We start from the raw sequence: 19,647 nt of genomic DNA, 5'->3' as shown, positions 1-19,647 counted from the left end.
TTTCTGTGGTATTCAAATGCTTTGAACTTTAGCCATAAGTTTCATTGACAGTCTTAAGTTTCAGTAAAGAAAAAAATGTAAATTTCAAGAAAATATTTGGAAGGAAAAAAAAAAGCCAGTTGGTGGTGGTGCATGTCAATAATCCCAGCACTCAGGAGGCAGAGGCAGGCTGATCTCTGCAAGTTCCAGGCCAGCCTGGTTTACAGAGTGAGTTCCAGGACAGCTAGAACTGTTACACAGAGAAACCTTGTCTCAACAAAACAAAACAAAACAAAAAGTGTTTTGGAGATGGAGCTCTTCTCTTTAATACCCTAACACTAAGGACTGACAATGGTTTTCCTCATTTGTCTATTAAAGACAAGTCATTTCTTTTTTTTCTGTTACCTGGTAGTAACTGGTTAAGAGATAATAAATTCAGGACAGCTATATCTGTTTGTCTGTTTGTTTGCTTGCTATGTAGCCCTTACTGGCCTAGAACTTACTCTGTAGACCAGACTAGCCTCAAACTCAAAGGATCCACCTGCCTCTGCCTTCTAAGTGTTGGGATTAAATGCATATGCCACCATGCCCAATCTGTATCTGAATTTTAAATTTAAATTTAGTTTGACTTGTGTGACCTTGGGTGAGCTTCTTTTTTGTTGTTTGTTTTGATTTGGGTTTTTTTTTTTGTTGTCGTTTATTTTGTTGTTGTTGGTTTTTTATTTTATTTATTTTTTTATAGACTGTTTCTCAGTGTAGCCCAGGCTGGCCTTGAACTCAGAGATCGACTTGCCTCTGTCTCTGCCTCCTGAGTGCTGGAATAAAAGGTATGTGCTGCCACCACCTGGTGAGTTGTTTTTCTTTCTTTTTTAAGATTCTTTTTATTTTAAAATTAAGAATTTACTTAGTTTATATGTATGAGTGTTTTGTATGTGTTATGTCTACATGTATGTCTGTGCACTATATATGTGGCTGGTGTTTTGGAGACCAGAAGAGGGCTTCGGATCTCCCGAGACTACAGAATTACAGACAGTTTTGTTTCACTGTGGAGGTGCAGGGGATATATAGGACCTAGGTTTTCTAGAAGAGCAATCAATGTTCGTAATCACTGAGCTACCTCTCCAGCTCCAAGATCTACTTTTAATTTTGTAGATACATACACACACACACGTTTGTGCACATGTGAGTGTAGGTACTCAGGAAGTCCAGAAGAGGATATAGGATGCCCTGGAACTAGAGTTACAGGCAGTTGTAAGCCACCTGATGTGGGTATTGGGAACTGAATTCAGGTCCTCTACAAGATCAATACATGTTCTTAACTGCTGAGCATTCTAGCCCCGAGATACTTAATCCTATATGACCTTACTTTTCCTAATATAAAATGGAGAAAATGTGAAGCTTAAATAATATTAAATACATAATACAGCTGATATAATGAATCATAACCACATTTTACTCCTTTTCTTCATCTTTACCCCTGGGTTCAGAGTCACTATGCAGTGGTGTTGTCAATGGCTTTACTTCCTGCTTGAAAACTTTCTAGGTAGTATAGTTCTGAATAAAAGGATAAAATCCTGGTTTTGAACTTGGATCTGAATAAAACGTTACTTTGACTACAAACAAAGCTTCTATGTCCAGGCATTTGAACTCTGGCTGAAGGGTTGTTTTGAGACTGGGTCTTGCTCTGTGACGCTGGCTGTCCTGGAGCTTACTATTTAAGACCAGGCTGACCCTGAATTTATAGCAATCCTTTTGCAAAAGCATGTGAGTGCTAAGATTTAGAGGTAAGTGCCACTGCACTAGACTTTAAGTTTAAGATACCAGTGTAAGAGCTAAATAGAAAAGAAGGATGTTGGAAACAGGGACTCCTAAAACAGTTTATAAAGGGTATAGATTCATTCTGGCTGGGCAGTGGTGGCTCGCGCATGCCTTTAATCCCAGGACTCAGGATTTAGAGGCAGGCAGATCTCTGAGTTCCAGACCAGCCTGGCTTACAGAGTGAGTTCTAGACAGCCAGAGCTACACAGAGAAATTACGTCTTGAAACACCAAAAAAAAAGGGGGGGGGGTGACCATGACCCGTGAATACAAATAACATGTTTCACTGTGGAGGTTTTTTTTTTTTTTTTTTTTTTTTTGGTTTTTCGAGACAGGGTTTCTCTGTGGCTTTGGAGCCTGTCCTGGAACTAGCTCTGTAGACCAGGCTGGTCTCGAACTCACAGAGATCCGCCTGCCTCTGCCTCCCGAGTGCTGGGATTAAAGGCGTGCGCCACCATCGCCCGGCGTGGAGGTTTTTTTTTTTTTTTTTTTTTTTTAAACTTATTTATTTATTACATATACTATATTCTGCACCAGATCCCATTACAGATGGTTGTGAGCCACCGTGTGGTTGCTGGGAATTGAACTCAGAACCTTTGGAAGAACAGGCAGTGCTCCTAACCTCTGAGCCATCTCTCCAACCCCCGTGTGGAGGTTTTTTTTAAAAAATATTTATTTATTTATTACGTATACAATATCCTGTCTGCGTGTATGCCTGCAGGCCAGAAGAGGGCACCAGATCTCATTACGGATGGTTGTGAGCCACCATGTGGTTGCTGGGAATTGAACTCAGGACCTTTGGAAGAGCAGGCAATGCTCTTAACCACTGAGCCATCTCTCCAGCCCCGAGGGTTTTTTTTTAAAAAAACAGGTTTTCCTCTCTAGTCCTGACTGTCTTGGAACTAGCTCTGTAGACCAGGCTGGTCTGGAACTCACAGAGATCCGCCTGCCTCTGCCTTCTGAGTGCTGAGATTAAAGGTGTGCGCCATTACCACCTGGCTAAGTAATGTGAGATTTTTATTAGTTACAGAACAAAATAAGCTATAAAAGTATTTACAGAATATGTTTGGCAGTGGTAGCACATGCCTTTAATCTCAGCACTCAGGAGGCAGAAGCAGGCAGATCTTCGTGAGTTCAAGGCCAGCCTGGTCTACAGAGCAAGTTCCAGGTTAGGCTCCAAAGCTACACAGAAACCCTGTTTAAAAAAAAAATTGTCTGGTTTTGGTTTTGGTGATCACAGGATGTTAGGTCAGACAGTCCACAGGGATGTGCTGTGGGTGATTTTAAAGGGAGTCAAAATAGTTTGGCTCTTCAACAATTTAACTCTCCACAGTCATATCACCATATAGAATCCTTAACACAGGTGTGATTCTGCCTTCTCTACATACCCTCTTGATCTTTTCTGGGAACTTCAGATACACTCTCTTACTGTTTTGTACTCTGTAGGTTATTGAAGAGAGAGAAAAACTGAAGACTGACCAGGAAGCCCGACAGAAGAAAATGTTTTATCTCAGGACTGAGCTGGAGCGGCTTCATAAACAACAAGGTATCAGGCAACCCCTTGTCTGACCTCCTTGTCGTGTAGATAGTAACTGTAGGAGACCCCAGTACGGAGGTGCTGGTGCTCAGATGTGGGTCATCAAGAGCGGTGTGGGCATAAGCCTAGAGGAAAGTTGTATAGCCATGCAGAATCTTCAGGTAGTCCTCATCTCTCAAATTATTAATACTTCTGTTCTCCTTCTTTCTCTTTCTATCCACTCTCTCTTCCTCTCTTTGTATTTGAGTATGCAGTTTGTTGTTTTGTTTTGTTTTGTTTTGTTTTGAGACAGAGTTTCTCTGTGTAGCTCTGTCTATCCTGGAACTCATTTTGTAGACCAGGCTGGCCTCAACTCAGACATTCACCTGCCTCTGCCTTTTGAGTGCTGGGGTTAAAGGTGTGTGCCACCATGCCTGGCATATAATGTGTATTTTTTCCTGAACTCTGTTAGAATAAGTTGTAGATATGATACCCTTTAGAACTTCATAATGTATTTCCTAACAGGAATTCAAATATACAATACACTAATCAAAGTTAGAGAATTAGGAATAGGCTGATGGCTTTCTGTACAAGCATGAGGACCTGAGTTTAGATTCTCAGAACCCACAGAAGGTCAGATACAATAGCATGCGTCTATAATCCCAGCATTTCGGTGGCAAGATGGGACGCAAAAACAAGAGAATCCCCACAAGCCTGGTGTATGCAGCAGCAGATGAAATTTTTTTCAAGCAAGATAGAAGATGAGGACAGATACCCAAGCTTGCCCTTTGACTTCCATAAGGATATATGTGAACTTGTTCACACACAGAGAGTCATACACACACGCATGCAAAAAGATTTTTAAAATTAGGAAATTAATTGTAATAGCTAATCTCCAATGTTATTTATATTTTACCATTTGTTTTATCACAAAGATTTATCACATTCAGTTGTCAGTCTTTTAGTCTTTTACCATTTAATAATAGTTCCTGAGCCTTTCTATTCATAATTTTTTTTTTAAATTTATTTATTAATTATGTGTACAACATTCTGCTTCCCACACACCAGAAGAGGGCGCCAGATCTTGTTACAGATGACTGTGAGCCACCATGTGGTTGCTGGGAATTGAACTCAGGACCTCTGGAAGAGCAGTCAGTGCTCTTAACCTCTGAGCCATCTCTCCAGCCCTCTATTCATAATTTGATATATTATAAAAGTCATGTATTTTATAGAATGTTTATTAATTTATCCTTAATTTATCTGATTTTTTATGATTAAGTTTGGATTATACATTTTGGCAAGACTGGCAAAAACAATGTCAAGTTTACATCGATAGTGTCTTTTCAGGGGAAATCTTTGTAAATATAGTAAAAATTATTCTTGAAGCTTCTTCCCACCAGTTTTAATTAATGTTTCTACCCTGAGAAACTTGTTTTGATGGTTGTTAAGTAGTGATTTTTCTAATTTTGTTATTCCTTCTATGTAGTGTGGTTTCTGTTTTAAGAAGGGACTTCTAACCCCTACCCCAATTAGTTTAGTCATTGTATGAGTATATATTTATTCAGTGATAAATAGGTTACCATCTGTCATTGTCATTATTTCCATGCTAAAATTTTTCCATATTTAGCTAATGGGGACCACTTTGAGTTTTTGGTAGTGTCCTTTTGATATCCGCTCATCTCTTTAAGATCTTTTTTTAGCCCAAAATATTCTGTGATTTTTTTTTTTAAAGATTTATTTATTATGTATACAACTTTCTGCCTCCATTTATACCCACACGCCAGAGGAGGGTGCCAGATCTCTTTACAGATGGTTTGGAGCCACCATGTGGTTGCTGGGAATTGAACTCAGGACCTCTGGAAGAGCAGACGGTGCTCTTGACCACTGAGCCATCTCTCCAGCCCTGTGATTTTTTTTTTATTCTATTTTCCTTTCCTCTTATTTTCTGTTCTGTTTTGCATTTTGTATTTTTTGTAGCCTGTAAGTCTCAGATTCACTGTGTAGCTCAGGACGATTTTGAACTCCTGATCCTCCTGTCTCTACCTTCAAGGTGATGGGATTCCAGATATGCACTGCCTTCCATTTCTTCATCTGTGCTTTTAAGAATTCATTTGCATGAGGGAAAAATAACAATGCTTCTAAATACTGGAACTGGATATTAGTATGAAAGAGAAGAGAACAGAAAAGGATAATTGTTTCTGTCTGAATTCATAATGTTTAAGATGAAATAACTTATTTTGTCCTGTAAGGACTGACCTACAGTTATGAACAAGAAATGACATTAGGCATAAACCATTATAGAAATTGGCAGTGTTCTTAAATCAGATAAAGTCACATAAATCTTTTTAGGAGGCACGTAAATACAAACCTGCATATATCACTTGGAGAGTTGATGGAGCTCCTGAAGCCCTATCTGTAGAACTTTAACTTATCCTTACCAAAAGAGAATGTGATTACTTGCCCTTCAACCCTCTATGGAAACAAAATCTTACTTGCTTTATTTTTTGGTGGAAAATGATTTTGTAATCATATAGTTGAGAAAGCTATATGTACTTAAAAACCTAGGAAATGAATTCTCTTAGTTTACCTTCCATGGATTTCTTGTGATAAACATCTGACCATTCAGGGGAGATGCTGCGCAAGAAACGAAGGGAGAAGGATGGTCACAAAGACCCACTTCTGATGGAGGTGAGTCGACTTCAGGATAGCATTATGAAGGACATCACAGAACTACATAAAGAGTCAGAAGAAGCAGAAAAGAAGCAATCTGAACTGGACAAAGTAGCACAAATCTTGGGAATTGACATCTTTGATAAATCCCTAAAGTCCTCAAATGACAGTAAAGAGTCTACAGAGAAGCCTGAAAAAGGAGAAAAATCTAAGAGCCCAGAAAAAGAGTTGTCACCCTCAAACTCTTCCTCTAACAACAAGGTAATGATATAACTTTGCTGTTACTTTTTTCCCCTAGGGACTCCTATAGAAGCTTGCAAATATGTTTTTGTAACAGGATCTTACTATGTAGTCTTGGCTGGCCTGAAACTCACTGTGTAGACCATGTTAGCCCTGAACTCACAGATACCCCCTTGGCTCTAGAGTGCTGGGATTAAAGGCCTGCACCACAACAGTCAGTGCTGCTGCATTCTCAGTGTCTCACACAGCTAGTGGTTGCGACACTCCCTTCCTACCTCCCAGCCCCACTGCATGCCTCTCTTCTCTCTTCCTTACCATTATTCATCTAGCCAAGAGTCTCATTTCCTAAGTGCCTTTTCCTAACCTAGTGACCAATTCGTATACATAAAACATTTATTATTGATAGGATTGGAGAGTTACATTTTAAAAGAGAATTCAGGCTGGGTAGCTGGCTAAGCAGGTAGAAGCACTTACTAGACAAGCTGGATAACTTGAGTTCAATTCTCAGAACCTGTAAAAAGTGGGATTCAGTGTCATTTTTGTCTATAAATCCACTTGTTCTAAGATGAGATGGCCAGTAGAAGCAGAAGAATGAGCCAGAAACTCAAGGGCCACACTGTCTTAGGGTTTCTATTGCTGTGAAGAGACACCATGACCACAGAAACTCTTACAAAGGAAAACACTTAATTGGGGGCTGGCTTACAGCTTCAGAGGTTTAGTCCGATATAGTCATGACAGGAAACATGGTGGCATGCAGGCAGATGTGCTGGAGAGGTATCTGAGGGTTCTACATCTATCTGATCAACAGGCAGCTGGAAGTGAATGTCACACTAGACCTAGCTTGAGCTTCTGAGACCTCAAAACCCACCCCTAGTGACACACCTCCTCCAACAAAGTCACTCCAACAAGGCCACACCTCCTAATAATGCCACTCCCTATGGTCCTGTAGGGACCACTTTTATTCAAACCACCACATTCTACTCCCTGGCCCTCATAGACTTGTAGCCATATCATAGTGCAAAATACATTTAGTCCTCATAATCTGTAACAGTCTCAAACTTGTTTAAAAGTTTGAAGTCTCATCTGAGATTTATGCAATCTCTTAACTGTAACACTTGCAAAAAAAATCAAAATGAAAAAGCAGATCACATATTTTCAGCATATAATGGCACAGGATATACATTACCATTACAGAAAGGTGCATGGTAAAAAAGATACTGGGCCAAAGCAAGGCCAAAAACCAGCTGGGCAAACTCTAAACTCTGCAGTTCCATGTATGCTGTCAAAGCACTCTTCAGATCTCCAACTCTTTTCAGCTTTGTCGACGCAGCACACTTCTCTCTCTTAGACTGGTTCCATTCATGTTAGCAGCTCTTTTTGACTAGTGTCCCATGGCTGTAGCATCCCTAACATCTTGGGGTCTCCAAAGCAATCAATCTAGGCTTCACCTTCATAGCTTCACACAATGGCTTCTTTAGACCTCCATGCAGGGAAACCCCTACCGTATACATGGCCTCAGCAGCTTTCCTTAGTCATGAAGGTAATTTCCATAGCTCTTTTTTCTTCTTTAAAGCCAGAACCATGTGGCCAAAGTCACAAGTTCTGCTGTTTGCTGGGATTAGAATATTACATCTTCACCAGCTTTCTGTTTTTGATGGTTTCCTTCACTGCCTGAACTCGGTTGTTCTGGAACTTGCTCTGTAGGCCAGGCTGGCCTCAAACTCAGAGGTCCACTTGCCTCTGCCTTTGGAGTACTGGCATTAAAGGTATGCCCTACCACATTTGACCCTAAACTTTCCTTTAATTCTTTTATACAAGTTGGAAGCTTAGCAGGATGGGATCTTACCCTGAGGTTATCACTCCCTTTATTCTAACATCAGGCTTTTCTTACATCTATTTTCATCTCCTTGAACACGGGGTTTAGTTCCTGTGTGTCCCCTTCTCCTTGAACTGTATATTTTATATTTTTCTTTGCTTAGCTTGCTCCTTTTCTTTCTTTCTTTCTCTCTTTCTCTCTTTCTTTCTTTCTTTCTTCTTTTTTATTGTTTTGTTTTTTGTTTTTTGAGACAGGGTTTCTCTATAGCTTTGGAGCCTGTCCTAGAACTAGCTCTTGTAGACCAGACTGGCCTCGAACTCACAGAGATCTGCCTGCCTCTGCCTCCTGAGTGCTGGGATTAAAGGCATGTGCTTGCTCCTTTTCATTATAGATCTTCATAAGAGTGACTACTAATAACCACATAACAGTCAATACTAGGCTGTTTTGAAATTTCCTCTGCATTAATATAAAACTCTTCAATCTAACCTCAGGCAGACTTTTCAGATAAGGGCAAAAAGTAGCTACATTCTTTGCCAAAATATTATAAGGACGATCTCTAGGTCACATATTAGTAGTCTCTTCAGAAACCTCTTGAGGCAGGCCCGCACAGTTTAAATTACCTTCAACTCCACTGTCTTCCATGTTCCTACTAGTATGGCCCAGTAAGCTTAGCTTAAAGCATTGCACTGCTTTCCTAACCCAAAGTCCACATTCTTCCAAATAAAAGCATGGTTTGGTCTATCATCATAATAAAAGTCCCTAGCACCAACCTCTGTCTTAGGGTTTCTGTTGCTATGAAGAGATATCATGACCACAGCAACTCTTTTTTTTTTTTCTTTAATTTCCTTTTACATTCCAACCACAGTTCTCACCTACCCCTACCCCTTCTCCAGCCTCCTCTCATCCCCAACACCCCCTACTCCTCCCAATGGGTAAGGCCTCCTATAGGGAGTCAACAAAGTCTAGCACATAAAGTTTGCGCAGGATCAAGCCCCTCCCCCATGCATTAAAGCTTAGCATGACACCCCACCATAGGGAACGGGCTTCAACAAACTAGGTAATACACCAGAGATAGATCCTGGTCCTATTGCCAGGGCTTCTCAGATAGTCCAAGCTTCTACACTGTATTCCACAGATAGAGGGCCTAGTTAGGTCCCATGGAGGCTCCACAGCTGTCTGTCTAGAGTTCATAAGTTTCCATGAGCGTGGTTCAATTGTCTCTGTAGATTTCTCCATCATGATCTTGACCTCCCTTGCTCATATATTTCCTCCTCCCCCTCTTTGATTGGATTCCTGGAGCTTAGCCTGGTACTTGGTTGCGGATCTCTGCATCTGGTTCCATCAGTTGCTAGATGAAGGCTCTATGGTGATAGTTAGGGTATTTACCAGTCTGATTACAGGGGAAGGCCAGTTCATGCCACCCTCTCTACTATTGGTAGGAATCTTAGCTGGGGTGTTCCTTGAGGATTCTTGTGAACTTCCCTAGCACCAGGTTTCTCCCTACCCCATAGTGGCTCTCTCTATCAAGAACTCTCTTTCATTGCTCTCCCACTCCATTCCTCTCCACCTCAACCACCCCATTCCCTCATGTTCTCATCTCCCATCTCCTCCCCTTTACCACCTCCCTTTGCCCCCAGTTTACCTAGGAGCTTCTGAGACCTCAAAGCCCACCCCCTAGTGACACACCTCCTCCAACAAAGCCATACCTCATTCAACAAGGCCATATCTCCTAATAGTGTCACTCCCTGTGGTCCTATGGGTGCCATTTTTATTCAAACTATCACAGCCACTTAGCTTAGAAGTATACATCATAGCAGCAGAAATGAAAGATACCTTTCCTCAGTAAGGCAGAAGGCAAGAACTGACTCCAAAAGTTGTTCTCTGATCTCCAAACACATGCCATGGCACATACGAACCTGCATGTACACACACAAAATGAATAGAATTAATTGTTAACTCAAAGGTATCATTAACTTCTATTGGTGGCTTTTAGGCAATTTAGGAATATTTGATCTGATTCCTTTAGGTCATCCATGGAAAGTACTGCTGTTTTATTTGTGTGCAGCATTGGCTTTCCATATGTACCAGGACACAGAAGAACAGTGATTTGACTTGTTACTTACTTAGTCTTGTCATATTCTTAACTTGTTAGCCACCCTTTTCTTTCTAGTTACTTTGATTTTAATTCAGCATATTTGTTTCCATAGGTAATACTTGCAGTGTCTACTGAAGGGTATAGTGAAATGAAATGACTCCTTTCCACTCTTGTTCTCGTTCTCATTCTCTCTCTCTCTCTCTTCCCTGTTTTTCGAGTCAGGGTTTGTGTACACCAGACTGGCCTCAAACTCACAGAGATCCACCTGCCTCTGCCTCCCGAGTACTGGGATTAAAGGCGTGCACCACCACCACCTGACTCCACTGGTGTTCTCTAGTTCCCTTCATCAGATGCAGTCAAATCTTTTCACAATCTTGGATAGTCTCTTTTAAATATATATGTGTGTGTGTGTGTATACACACATACATATAAAATTACATTTTATTTATATACACACATATGTATATATAATTACATTTTATTTAGTTTGTATGTGTGTGAAAGAGATAGTACATGTGAGGAGGTAAGAGGACAACTTTCAGGAGTTACTTCTCTCCTTCCACTTTGTTTTTGATGTCTCTGCTATTCTTCAAATTGCAGGCCAGCTGGCCATGAGCTTTCAGGCATTTCTCCCGTCTCTACCTCGTCTCACCCTAGGAGGGCTAGTATCACAAATGTATAACACCAGATCTAGTGTTTTACATGAATTCTGGAAATCAAACTCAGATCATCAGGTTTTTACCTGCTGAGCCATCTCACTTGTCCCATAGGATCTTGGATCTTGGTATTCTTTATTATTATCATCATCATCATTATTTGGTTTTGGTTCTGGTTTTTCAAGACAGGGTTTCTCTGTAGCTTTGGAGACTGTTCTGGAACTAGCTCTTGTAGACCAGGCTGGCCTCGAACTCACAGAGAAGTGCCTGCCTTCTGAGTGCTGGGATTAAAGGCATGCATCCCTACTACCCAGAGATCTTGGTATTCTTTTAGAAAAACTTTAGGATGTATAAGTATATGTGTTTTTTTAAGATTCTATTATTTTTATGTATGTGAGTAATTTTCCTGCATGTATGTATGTGTATCACATGCATGTAGTGCCCTCAGAAGCCAGAAGAGGGTGTTAGATCCCCTGGAACTGGAATTACAGGCAGTTGTGAGCCATCATGTGGGTACTTAAAAGCCATCTCTCCAGCCCCAGTAGTTTTTGTTCTTGATATGAAAAAACTATAGGGCCTAATTCTTTTTTTTTTTTTTTTTTTGGTTTTTCAAGACAAAGCTCTGTAGCTTTGGAGCCTGTGCTGGGATTAAAGGTGTGCGCCACCACTGCCTGGTTCTTGAGCTTTGAATACAGGTTCTATTAAGATTCTCCCCATCTTAATATAGCTTTTTATTTTTGACACTAGACATATGGTCATACTTCCTATGATTACCATCTGTTTTTTTGAGAGTATATAAATCTACTCTGCCTTAAATTCTTTATAAGTGTAAGTTTTTCTCTCTAGGAATCAACAGTAAATGAAAATTTCTGTATCAAGAGCCCTAATTCTGCTGAAAGCATCCAGCCAAACTCTAAGCAATCTGACCAGCCTGTTGCTGCTTATGAGTATTATGATGCTGGCAATCACTGGTGCAAAGACTGTAACACCATATGTGGGACCATGTTTGACTTCTTCACCCATATGCACACTAAGAAGCACACACAGGTAGGTATCCTGACCACGGTTCTTTCTACTATCACCCTCATTCCCCTTCATTTTCTGTGCGCCCATCTGCATTGCAAAGCTGGAAGATGAAACATTCTCAGATGGGCAGGAGCCCCAGTCTGAAGAGTCAAGAGATAAGAACAAAGGATGCCATCCCCAGGGCTCAGCTCAGGGGCTACCATAACTAAACACCACACAAGTGTAAGTGAGGCTTCTGTCTCTTGATTCCTTCAGTACCTGAATTTTTATTTCTCTGTTTCTAGTACTTGAGCTAACATGTTTTTACCTTTTCCACAGGTGATTCCGTTTAAAGAGTTGGCAGAGTTGGTGGGTGGGGGTGGGTAGCTAAGACTGCTGGTTCCCTGGTCTGATATTTAGGGGAAGAAAAGGGTCATTGAGCTTTTAGTGCTGTTGTGTGAGCACCTCTGCCTCTTGCAAATAGACACTGGATCCCTACAACAGACCTTGGGCTTCAAAGACTCAGAGTGAGGCTAAGCAAGACACTGTAAAGCGAACTGACAAGATAACTGTTCCTGCAAAAGGTAAGTTTCCTTCATGCCTTTTCAACTAAAATCTATAAAATATTTTGAAGTGTTTTCATTAAGAAGTTTGAGAAGTCAAATGTCTTTAAAGTTTTGTTTCTTGCCTTTACAAGCAGTCAGTATGCTTAGAGATGACCCCTGAAGACTTAGTACTTCATGAGAGCCCCTCATGCAAATAAGTGAATTAACTATTTGGGAACATGGTTTTTAAATATCCTCTAAGATGCTTGGTGCATGTCAGAGTTTAAGGAATGGATCTGGCATAGGGTACTACAGATCTAACCAGGTTAGGAATGTACCCAAGAGGTAGAAAGACTAGAAAGAGAGTTAAGCCTTAGGCCCACAGAGCATGTCCTTGAGATTCATCTAAATGCCACTTCTGACTCCAAAGTGGGCATAGTCATCTTACTGCAGTAGAGTGATGGGGTTTGCCTGTTCATCCCTGATGGAAAAGACTTGCTTCTTATTTCCTATTTCTTTCAGGCTCTGAGTTTCTGATTCCCACCACTGGATTCTACTGCCAACTTTGTGAGGAATTTTTGGGGGATCCAATTTCTGGAGAGCAGCATGTGAAGGGTCACCAGCACAATGAGAAATACAAGGTTGGTCTTTGTGTCCTTGTGGAATTCTCCACGTCTTTACACTAATTCCTTTGATTTTGTCAAATATCAGTTAGAAAGTCACTGATTTCACATCCCTTCTCACTAGGAAGTTCTCAGTCCTGGTGAGAGAGGCTAATTGAATTATCTGTGGTTCTTGAAAAGATTTTCCCAGTGATTTATTCTTAAATGAGTTGTAGCAGTGTCAAGGGCCAAGATTCTCTCTTAGAGCAATTTGATAATTTATTGAGCCTTTATCTTTTCACTTTCCAGCAATATGTGGAAGAAAACCCATTGTATGAAGAACGAAGAAATTTGGACCGCCAAGCTGGCTTGGCTGTGGTCCTAGAAACAGAGCGACGACGGCAAAGTGAGCTAAAGCGCAAACTTAGTGAGAAACCAAAGGAGGAGAAGATAGAAAAAAAGGCAAAAGTTGTGAAAGAAGCAAAGGAAGATGAGAAAGCCTCAGTAGAATTAGAGGATCAGCCCTCTGAGGGTGGAAATTCCCCTGAAAAGGGTGAAGTTAAAAGGAATGCTAGCCTCAAACTCCCAATAAGAGAAGAGGTAAAAAAGGAATCAGCAGTAGCATCTTCTTTTGGAAAGTTCAGTTGGAAGAAACCAGAGAAAGATGAAGAAAAAAGTTCAGTGGTGGCCCCAAGTGCCCCTAAGGAAGACATTGTGGAAAACAGTAAGGACAAAGACGATGGAAAAGCTGAAACCGGGAAGGCAAAGCCCATCAAAATCAAGCTTTCTGGCAAAACTGTTGTTGCACATACTAGCCCCTGGACACCTGTTGTTACAACTTCAACACAGACAAAGATCCGACCTAACCTGCCTATCCCATCCATGGTACTCCGCAAATCAGGTTTAGCCACAGTGAGCAAGCCTGCCCCTCTAAACACCTTTCTGTCTATCAAGTCCTCTGGGACCTCTGCCAGACCTCTGCCAGTGGTTAAAGAGTCTTCATCTGATCTACTCTTGCCTCCAGATATCATCTCCAAAGCTTTTGGAGGGGAAGAGGTGATTCTAAAAGGCTCTGCAGAGGAAAAAGTGGAACTGGCTGCAAAGAATGAGCCACCCCAAGTACCTGAGCAAATGTTGGCTCTGCCGCCACCGCCACCACCACCACCACCACCACCACCTCCACCTCCACCACCACCACCACCCCTGGCTATACCTCATCTGTCTGCCCCACCTCCTGCTCAAGCAGATGCTGTCTTAACTTCTGTGAAATCTAATTCAGTTGTATCTCAGACTCTCGGGCTTGGCTTCCAAGGTCCTAAGATTTTGAACCAAGGGTTGCCCGTAGCCTTCACGGCCTCAGAACAATCAGCTGCCATTCCTTCTGATGAGACAGCTCCTGGGGTGAGTGAGAGTGACCGGGATCAGACCCTAATCTCTATGTTAGTGCGACCTCCACCACCCCTCTCAAGTGTATTCAGTGAGCAGGCCAAAAAATTAGAAAAACGAAATTTGTGCTTAGCGACAGCCAATGCTAAGGACTTGTATGACATATTCTATAGCAGTGGTGGGAAGGGGGCCCATGAGACTAAGCTGAGTAGTGGTTCATTGGAAAATGGCAGCCTTCCTAGAACTGAAATTTCAGATATCTCTTCCACTTCTGCTTTGAACAGTAGTGTATCCTCAGAGGACCTGCCTCAAGATAATGGTTTGGTCACTGCTCCTGTAATCAGCAAACTTGAAGATCCCATTTCAAAAGGTCTGGTATCTATAGAGAAATGGTCAGTTATAGAACATATAGACCCCAAAAGTAGAGACAGCAGCTATAGCTTCTTACAGCCTCTGACAAGGTTGTGCCAAAGCAGGCCTTATGAAATGGTTACCCCAAAGACGGACACTTTGACCACGTGGGCTTCTGCTTCCTTCCATTGCAACAGTGATAAGGATAGACCTCCAGAGGGTAAAATCAAATTTGATCTGGGAGAACCAAAGCCACCTGATACAGACACACCTTTGGCATCTTGTCTATCAGATACACAGTGTCATACCAAGGGGTCTCAGAAGTTGGTAGAAATTAACTTCATGGATAATCAAAACAAGAACCAAGAGTTGGACCAGTTAGAGAATTGTAGAGAAAAAGAAGTGAAGAGAAATACTGAATTAAAAGGAAAGGTAGCAGTTGAAGAAGAAGCAGGAACCAGCATTGGACTGCACAGCATAGAAGATTCCAGTTTGAACCACGGCAATAGAAACACATGGGAAGAAGAAATAGGACAACCCAAATTATCAACAACTGACAAAGAGGTGGAACAGTCTAGGAAATTGATGACAGGACATGAAAGTCCAAGTAAAGTAGTAATTGAATTGAGTCAGTCTCTCTCTTCCAAAAGGGCAAAAATAGACTCATTTCCATCGTTACTCCAGAATCCAAAAGGTGTCCCTGAATTACTTCTGTTGTCCCCACCTAGATCAAATATGTGTTTAAAGAAACCAGAGACTTGGGAGAGCCCAAAGAAACCGGAAAGGAGTCCAGAGAAATTAGGGGTGGAAGCTGTGGAGCTACAAGATACCTGTCCAGAACTAACAGTGACAGTAGAAAGCAAAGCCTTGGAAAACCTCGAAGCTATGCACTCAAAAGTAGAGGGGCTTGCTGCCCTGAGGAATCTGGGGGATGTGCATGCTGAAATCTGCAGTGCTCAGACAGAGCAAGCATGTAGATCACCAGCTGCCTTGTCACAGAGAATGTCTGAAGAAAATTCTGTATTAACTGTAGTATGTGATCCCTCCAGTCCCAGTGACTTTGAACCAATACCATCTTTTTCTGGGTTTCCATTAGAATCTCCCAAGACTGTGGTGCTTAATTTTGAGATAGAGGGTGAACATAGTTCATCTAATTCCAGAAATGGGAGAATCACCTCTAGCTGCCCAGAAACAGGACACATTGTAGAAAATGTTGACCATGACATGGGAGGTGAGAGAACACACCAGGCCCTTGACCTATTGGCTGGAGGAATGTTGTCTGAGGAGGTAAAAGAAACTGCACAATTGCCGAAAGATTTACTCAGAATGGAATCCACAACAGTCAGTCCTTCAGGCCTTGGACCATCTCCTTGCCTTCCAGACCTTGTTGACTTTGTCACACGGACATCTGGAGTTCCAAGAGAGAAACTGTGTTCTCCGCTGTCTGAGCCAGATGACTTTAAGTGCAATTCCTTGGAGATGGGATCACCACCACTAGAAATTCTGAATGTATCTGTCTCGGATGTAGTTTCTCAAGTAAGTGAAGACAATGACAATGCTTTGAATTTGGTGAAAACTCCAACCTCAGGGTCCCCCTCTAGGGATCAGGTAGTTGGAGGCAATATGGGCCCTCAGGAAATGCCTGAACAAGAAGCTGCAGTTGATGTCATCCCAGATCACACAAGAGCCGATGTTCATGACTACAACAGCCAGGACTACCTGAATGGATAAATTATATCGGGTGTTAAAAACTGGACCTCAGCTGATCCAGGACTAGTTGGCAATCTCATCTGGAACCTTCACAGTAAACGTTCATGGGAGCTAAAAAATTTGCTTATTTCCCCCACTCCTTGCCCTTTAAAATATTAGATAAATCGGTTTTAACAACTTCTCTACATATCTGTTAAAAATATTTTGTTAATTTTTTAAGATTTTTGGCCAAATTATTTCTTTGTCATTAAAGTCAAATGTCTTTCTGGCTCACCGCAAAGTGTGCTTTGATTTTGGCTTTGAGGCCGCCATTTCTGGAATGTGAGGGGGGAAGGGAACAGCTGACTTCAGTTACTGTGTTATATTCCTACCTACCTTTCTGCGCAATTGATGGCTCTCTAGGAGAAACACCAAAAAGCTTGCTGAAATGGGAAAGTACTGAAGAAAGAATTGTTCCTCCCCTAGGTCTACATTCATTCGGATGAGACTGCCTTAACATTGTTAGAAGTGCAACGTGAGTAGCCTCTTTGCTTGCTGTTTAACTTCCCTTATTGGCATGTTAGCTCCATCCTTCCATACTTTGTTGCCTTTGCTTCAAATGGTCCCGGTCACTTACAGACTTGTTTGGAAATGGCCTCAGTAAACGAAAGAAAAACTGGGAGGCTCAGATTCGGAAGACGACGCACCGGTAAGACTTATTCCTGGCTCAATACCAGGAGTGTTTGTGTTTCTGAGGTCACTTTTAGTTTTGAAATGACCTTTGCTCATTATACTGTGGTCCAGTAACATTTTATGTTAAATTATCAACCATTTCTGTTGTAAACTCTAGAAAATCTGAAATCGGGATTGGATGTGTTTTCTGTTTTACAAGCATAGATGTAACCCTTTCCTTACCCATGTTATTACCGCCGTAGTGTGATGTTTTGGGTTGTACATTTTGTTTAATAAAAGGTTAAAGAATTTATGAAGTTGGCTTGGACAAGTTTAACTATTTTTAATGTGTTAATTTTTTGGAATAAATGTATTCATCCCATGCTTCTTTCTGGATGTTTGTCTTGACACCGTACACATTTGAGCTTCAAAAGAAACTAGAATAGTGAACTGCTACCCTGCTGTCCACCCCAGCCTGCACTGTCCTCCAGAGCCACTTCCTTGTCAGAATAGGAGGTGTGCGGTCTGCACCCTGTGCCGCCTGAGTGTGAAGAAAAGACAGCACTAGTCTGGGCTTTCCTTGGGTACTTCTGGAAATGGAGCTCCAGCAGGACATACAGATGCTTGACCAGGATACCCTTGGGAATCAGGGGGCTCAGGCCTTGGGTTTTCTACACTCTGTTCCAGTTTCCATCTGCCATTCCTTTGTCAGCAGTTTATAACCTGACTCAACAGAGACTTGAGAGAATCAGCCTTACCAGTTTCTTTCTTCGGGATTCCTTCCCTATTTCCTTATTTATATGCTCCCTAGATTGTGTCTGATGAGAATACTTAGTTTTTCCAGAGCCTAAGTTAATTCCAATTTACAGGTCATGGCTTCTTTTGTGAAAAGGCATGGATGTGAGAGACCTAGGTCCTTGACTATGCTCAGCCATTTGCTTTACCGTGTTTTGGATAAGTTGCTGTACATCTCTAGAGTTGGCATGTTGTGTTTGTTCCTTTAAAGATGAGGGTTATTGCCTCATCTCAGAACAGATAACCTTTAATCTACTTTTTCAGAGTAAAGTGTGAGTGAGTGTGTGTGTGTGTGGTGTGTGAGAAGGCACGTGTCTGGGCGTCAGAAGACGACTTTCTGGAGTGTGGTGTGAGAAGGCACATGCGTGGGCATCAGAAGAGGGCTTTCTGGAGTGTGATGTGGGAAGGCTCGTGCGTGGGGGTCAGAAGAGGGCTTTCTGAAGTGTGGTGTGGGAAGGCTCGTGCGTGGGGGTCAGAAGAGGGCTTTTTGGAGTTGGCTGCCAGGCTGGAACTTGGGGCATCAGGCTTATGTGGCGAGCACATTTACACAGTGGTCCTCCAGGCCTTTCTAAACTTGAGTTGAATATACTCTTGGCCTGGAAACTGTGGAGTGACTCCAAAAAGGGCTCTTTAGAAAAGCTGACACTTGTAAAGTTTCAGAGGGTTTCAGAAGAGATCCATCTTCTCTCCTGCTGGAGGAAGTAGTACAGGAGTTTAGGGAAAGATAAGTTAAAACGCCAGTTTGTGCTGACTGAGACCTCAGGTCATTAATCATACCTAGATTGAACTTCACTCCCTTTGAGAGTAAGAATCTTGCCCTCTAGTAGGGGCCAGAGAGGGCTAGGAAGGAAGAGACAGTATGTAAGGGCAGACCTGGTTTAGGCTGCTCAAGCTACCTTAAACTACATAAAGAATTTTGAGCCTTAACTTTAAAACATTTCAGAACTGCTTCACGCTCTATTCCAATGTTGTCTGTACACCTAGGGTTTCTTCTAGAATATTCCCTTCTAAGAGTTGAAGGAATGGCATTCTTTATATCCGCCCTAAGCCAGCAGAGGGAACAGAGCTTTGAGAATACTGTAATTCGCAGGCAGTGCTGCTGGCTTCACCCCGTGGTCAGTGACATCTAGCTTTGGAGCCCATCCTGAGAAGCCAGTGAGTGCAGTAAGTTCAGAACTCTAGCCCAGTACCTGGCTCTTAGACTCTGTAACACTTGTTATCACAGCACTAAAGGTTTGATCTTGAAGATGAGGAATGGGCTCAGAGCTTTGACATGAGCTTGGGTTGTAATAGAATTATAAGTCAAAAACAATTTATAAATTTAATTTTACTTTATGTTCATTGGTATTTTGCCTGCATGTAAGTTTGTGAGGGCATCAGAAGTTCTGAAACTGCCAGTCGAACCCGGGTCCTATGGAAGAGCAGCCAGTGTTTTAACTGCTGAGCCATCTCTCCAGCCCGCCAGGAACAGTTCTTACTGGGTGACTTAATCAGTGAGAAATTAACACTAATGTTTAAATATAGACAAATGCCTGCTTCTACTCAGTTTGTTTACATTACTCCCTGTAAGCCCCTTTGCTTTGTGAATGCCCTTTTCTGCCTTATACCCCAGCTTTCTATTCATAACTGGTCTCACAGAGCGTGCAATACTCAAGAGATCTTTCTGCTAACACTGCTGAGCAATACAATAAAATACGCAGACCTAACAATTCTGCTTCATCTCTGAAAAATGGAAAAAGTGTTCTGGTATAAAGCTTGCAAAAATATATGTCTTATCAGATCCCCAGCTTCTAGGACTGAAGAAAAAAAGAGT

The 19,647-nt window shown here is 41.8% G+C and overlaps 1 protein-coding gene across 5 annotated transcripts in view; it reads left to right on the top strand.

The window, feature by feature from the left end:
• Znf318 (zinc finger protein 318) overlaps positions 1 to 19,647 on the top strand; it is a 54,588-nt gene that overhangs the window by 17,375 nt on the left and 17,566 nt on the right. For 2 of the 5 annotated variants that reach the window (XR_009058763.1, XM_057794543.1), the window contains exons 5-10: positions 3,243 to 3,342; positions 5,939 to 6,243; positions 11,636 to 11,836; positions 12,279 to 12,378; positions 12,862 to 12,980; positions 13,251 to 16,214. Coding sequence is in view for 3 of the 5 variants with exons in the window: in XM_057794543.1 (XP_057650526.1) it covers positions 3,243 to 3,342; positions 5,939 to 6,243; positions 11,636 to 11,836; positions 12,279 to 12,378; positions 12,862 to 12,980; positions 13,251 to 16,214 (3,789 nt within the window). In the remaining 2 variants the exon portion in view is untranslated. Of the gene's footprint in view, positions 1 to 3,242; positions 3,343 to 5,938; positions 6,244 to 11,635; positions 11,837 to 12,278; positions 12,379 to 12,861; positions 12,981 to 13,250; positions 18,138 to 19,647 lie in introns of those variants that run through there. The other 3 variants (XR_009058762.1, XM_057794542.1, XM_057794544.1) reach the window with 3 other exon arrangements.

The sequence above is a fragment of the Chionomys nivalis genome, chromosome 19 (genome assembly GCF_950005125.1).
Source record: "Chionomys nivalis chromosome 19, mChiNiv1.1, whole genome shotgun sequence".
In the NCBI taxonomy this organism is placed as follows: Eukaryota; Metazoa; Chordata; class Mammalia; order Rodentia; family Cricetidae; genus Chionomys; species Chionomys nivalis.
The sequence above is the reverse complement of the archived record's forward strand: the minus strand, read 5'-3'. Positions and strand labels throughout refer to the sequence as shown.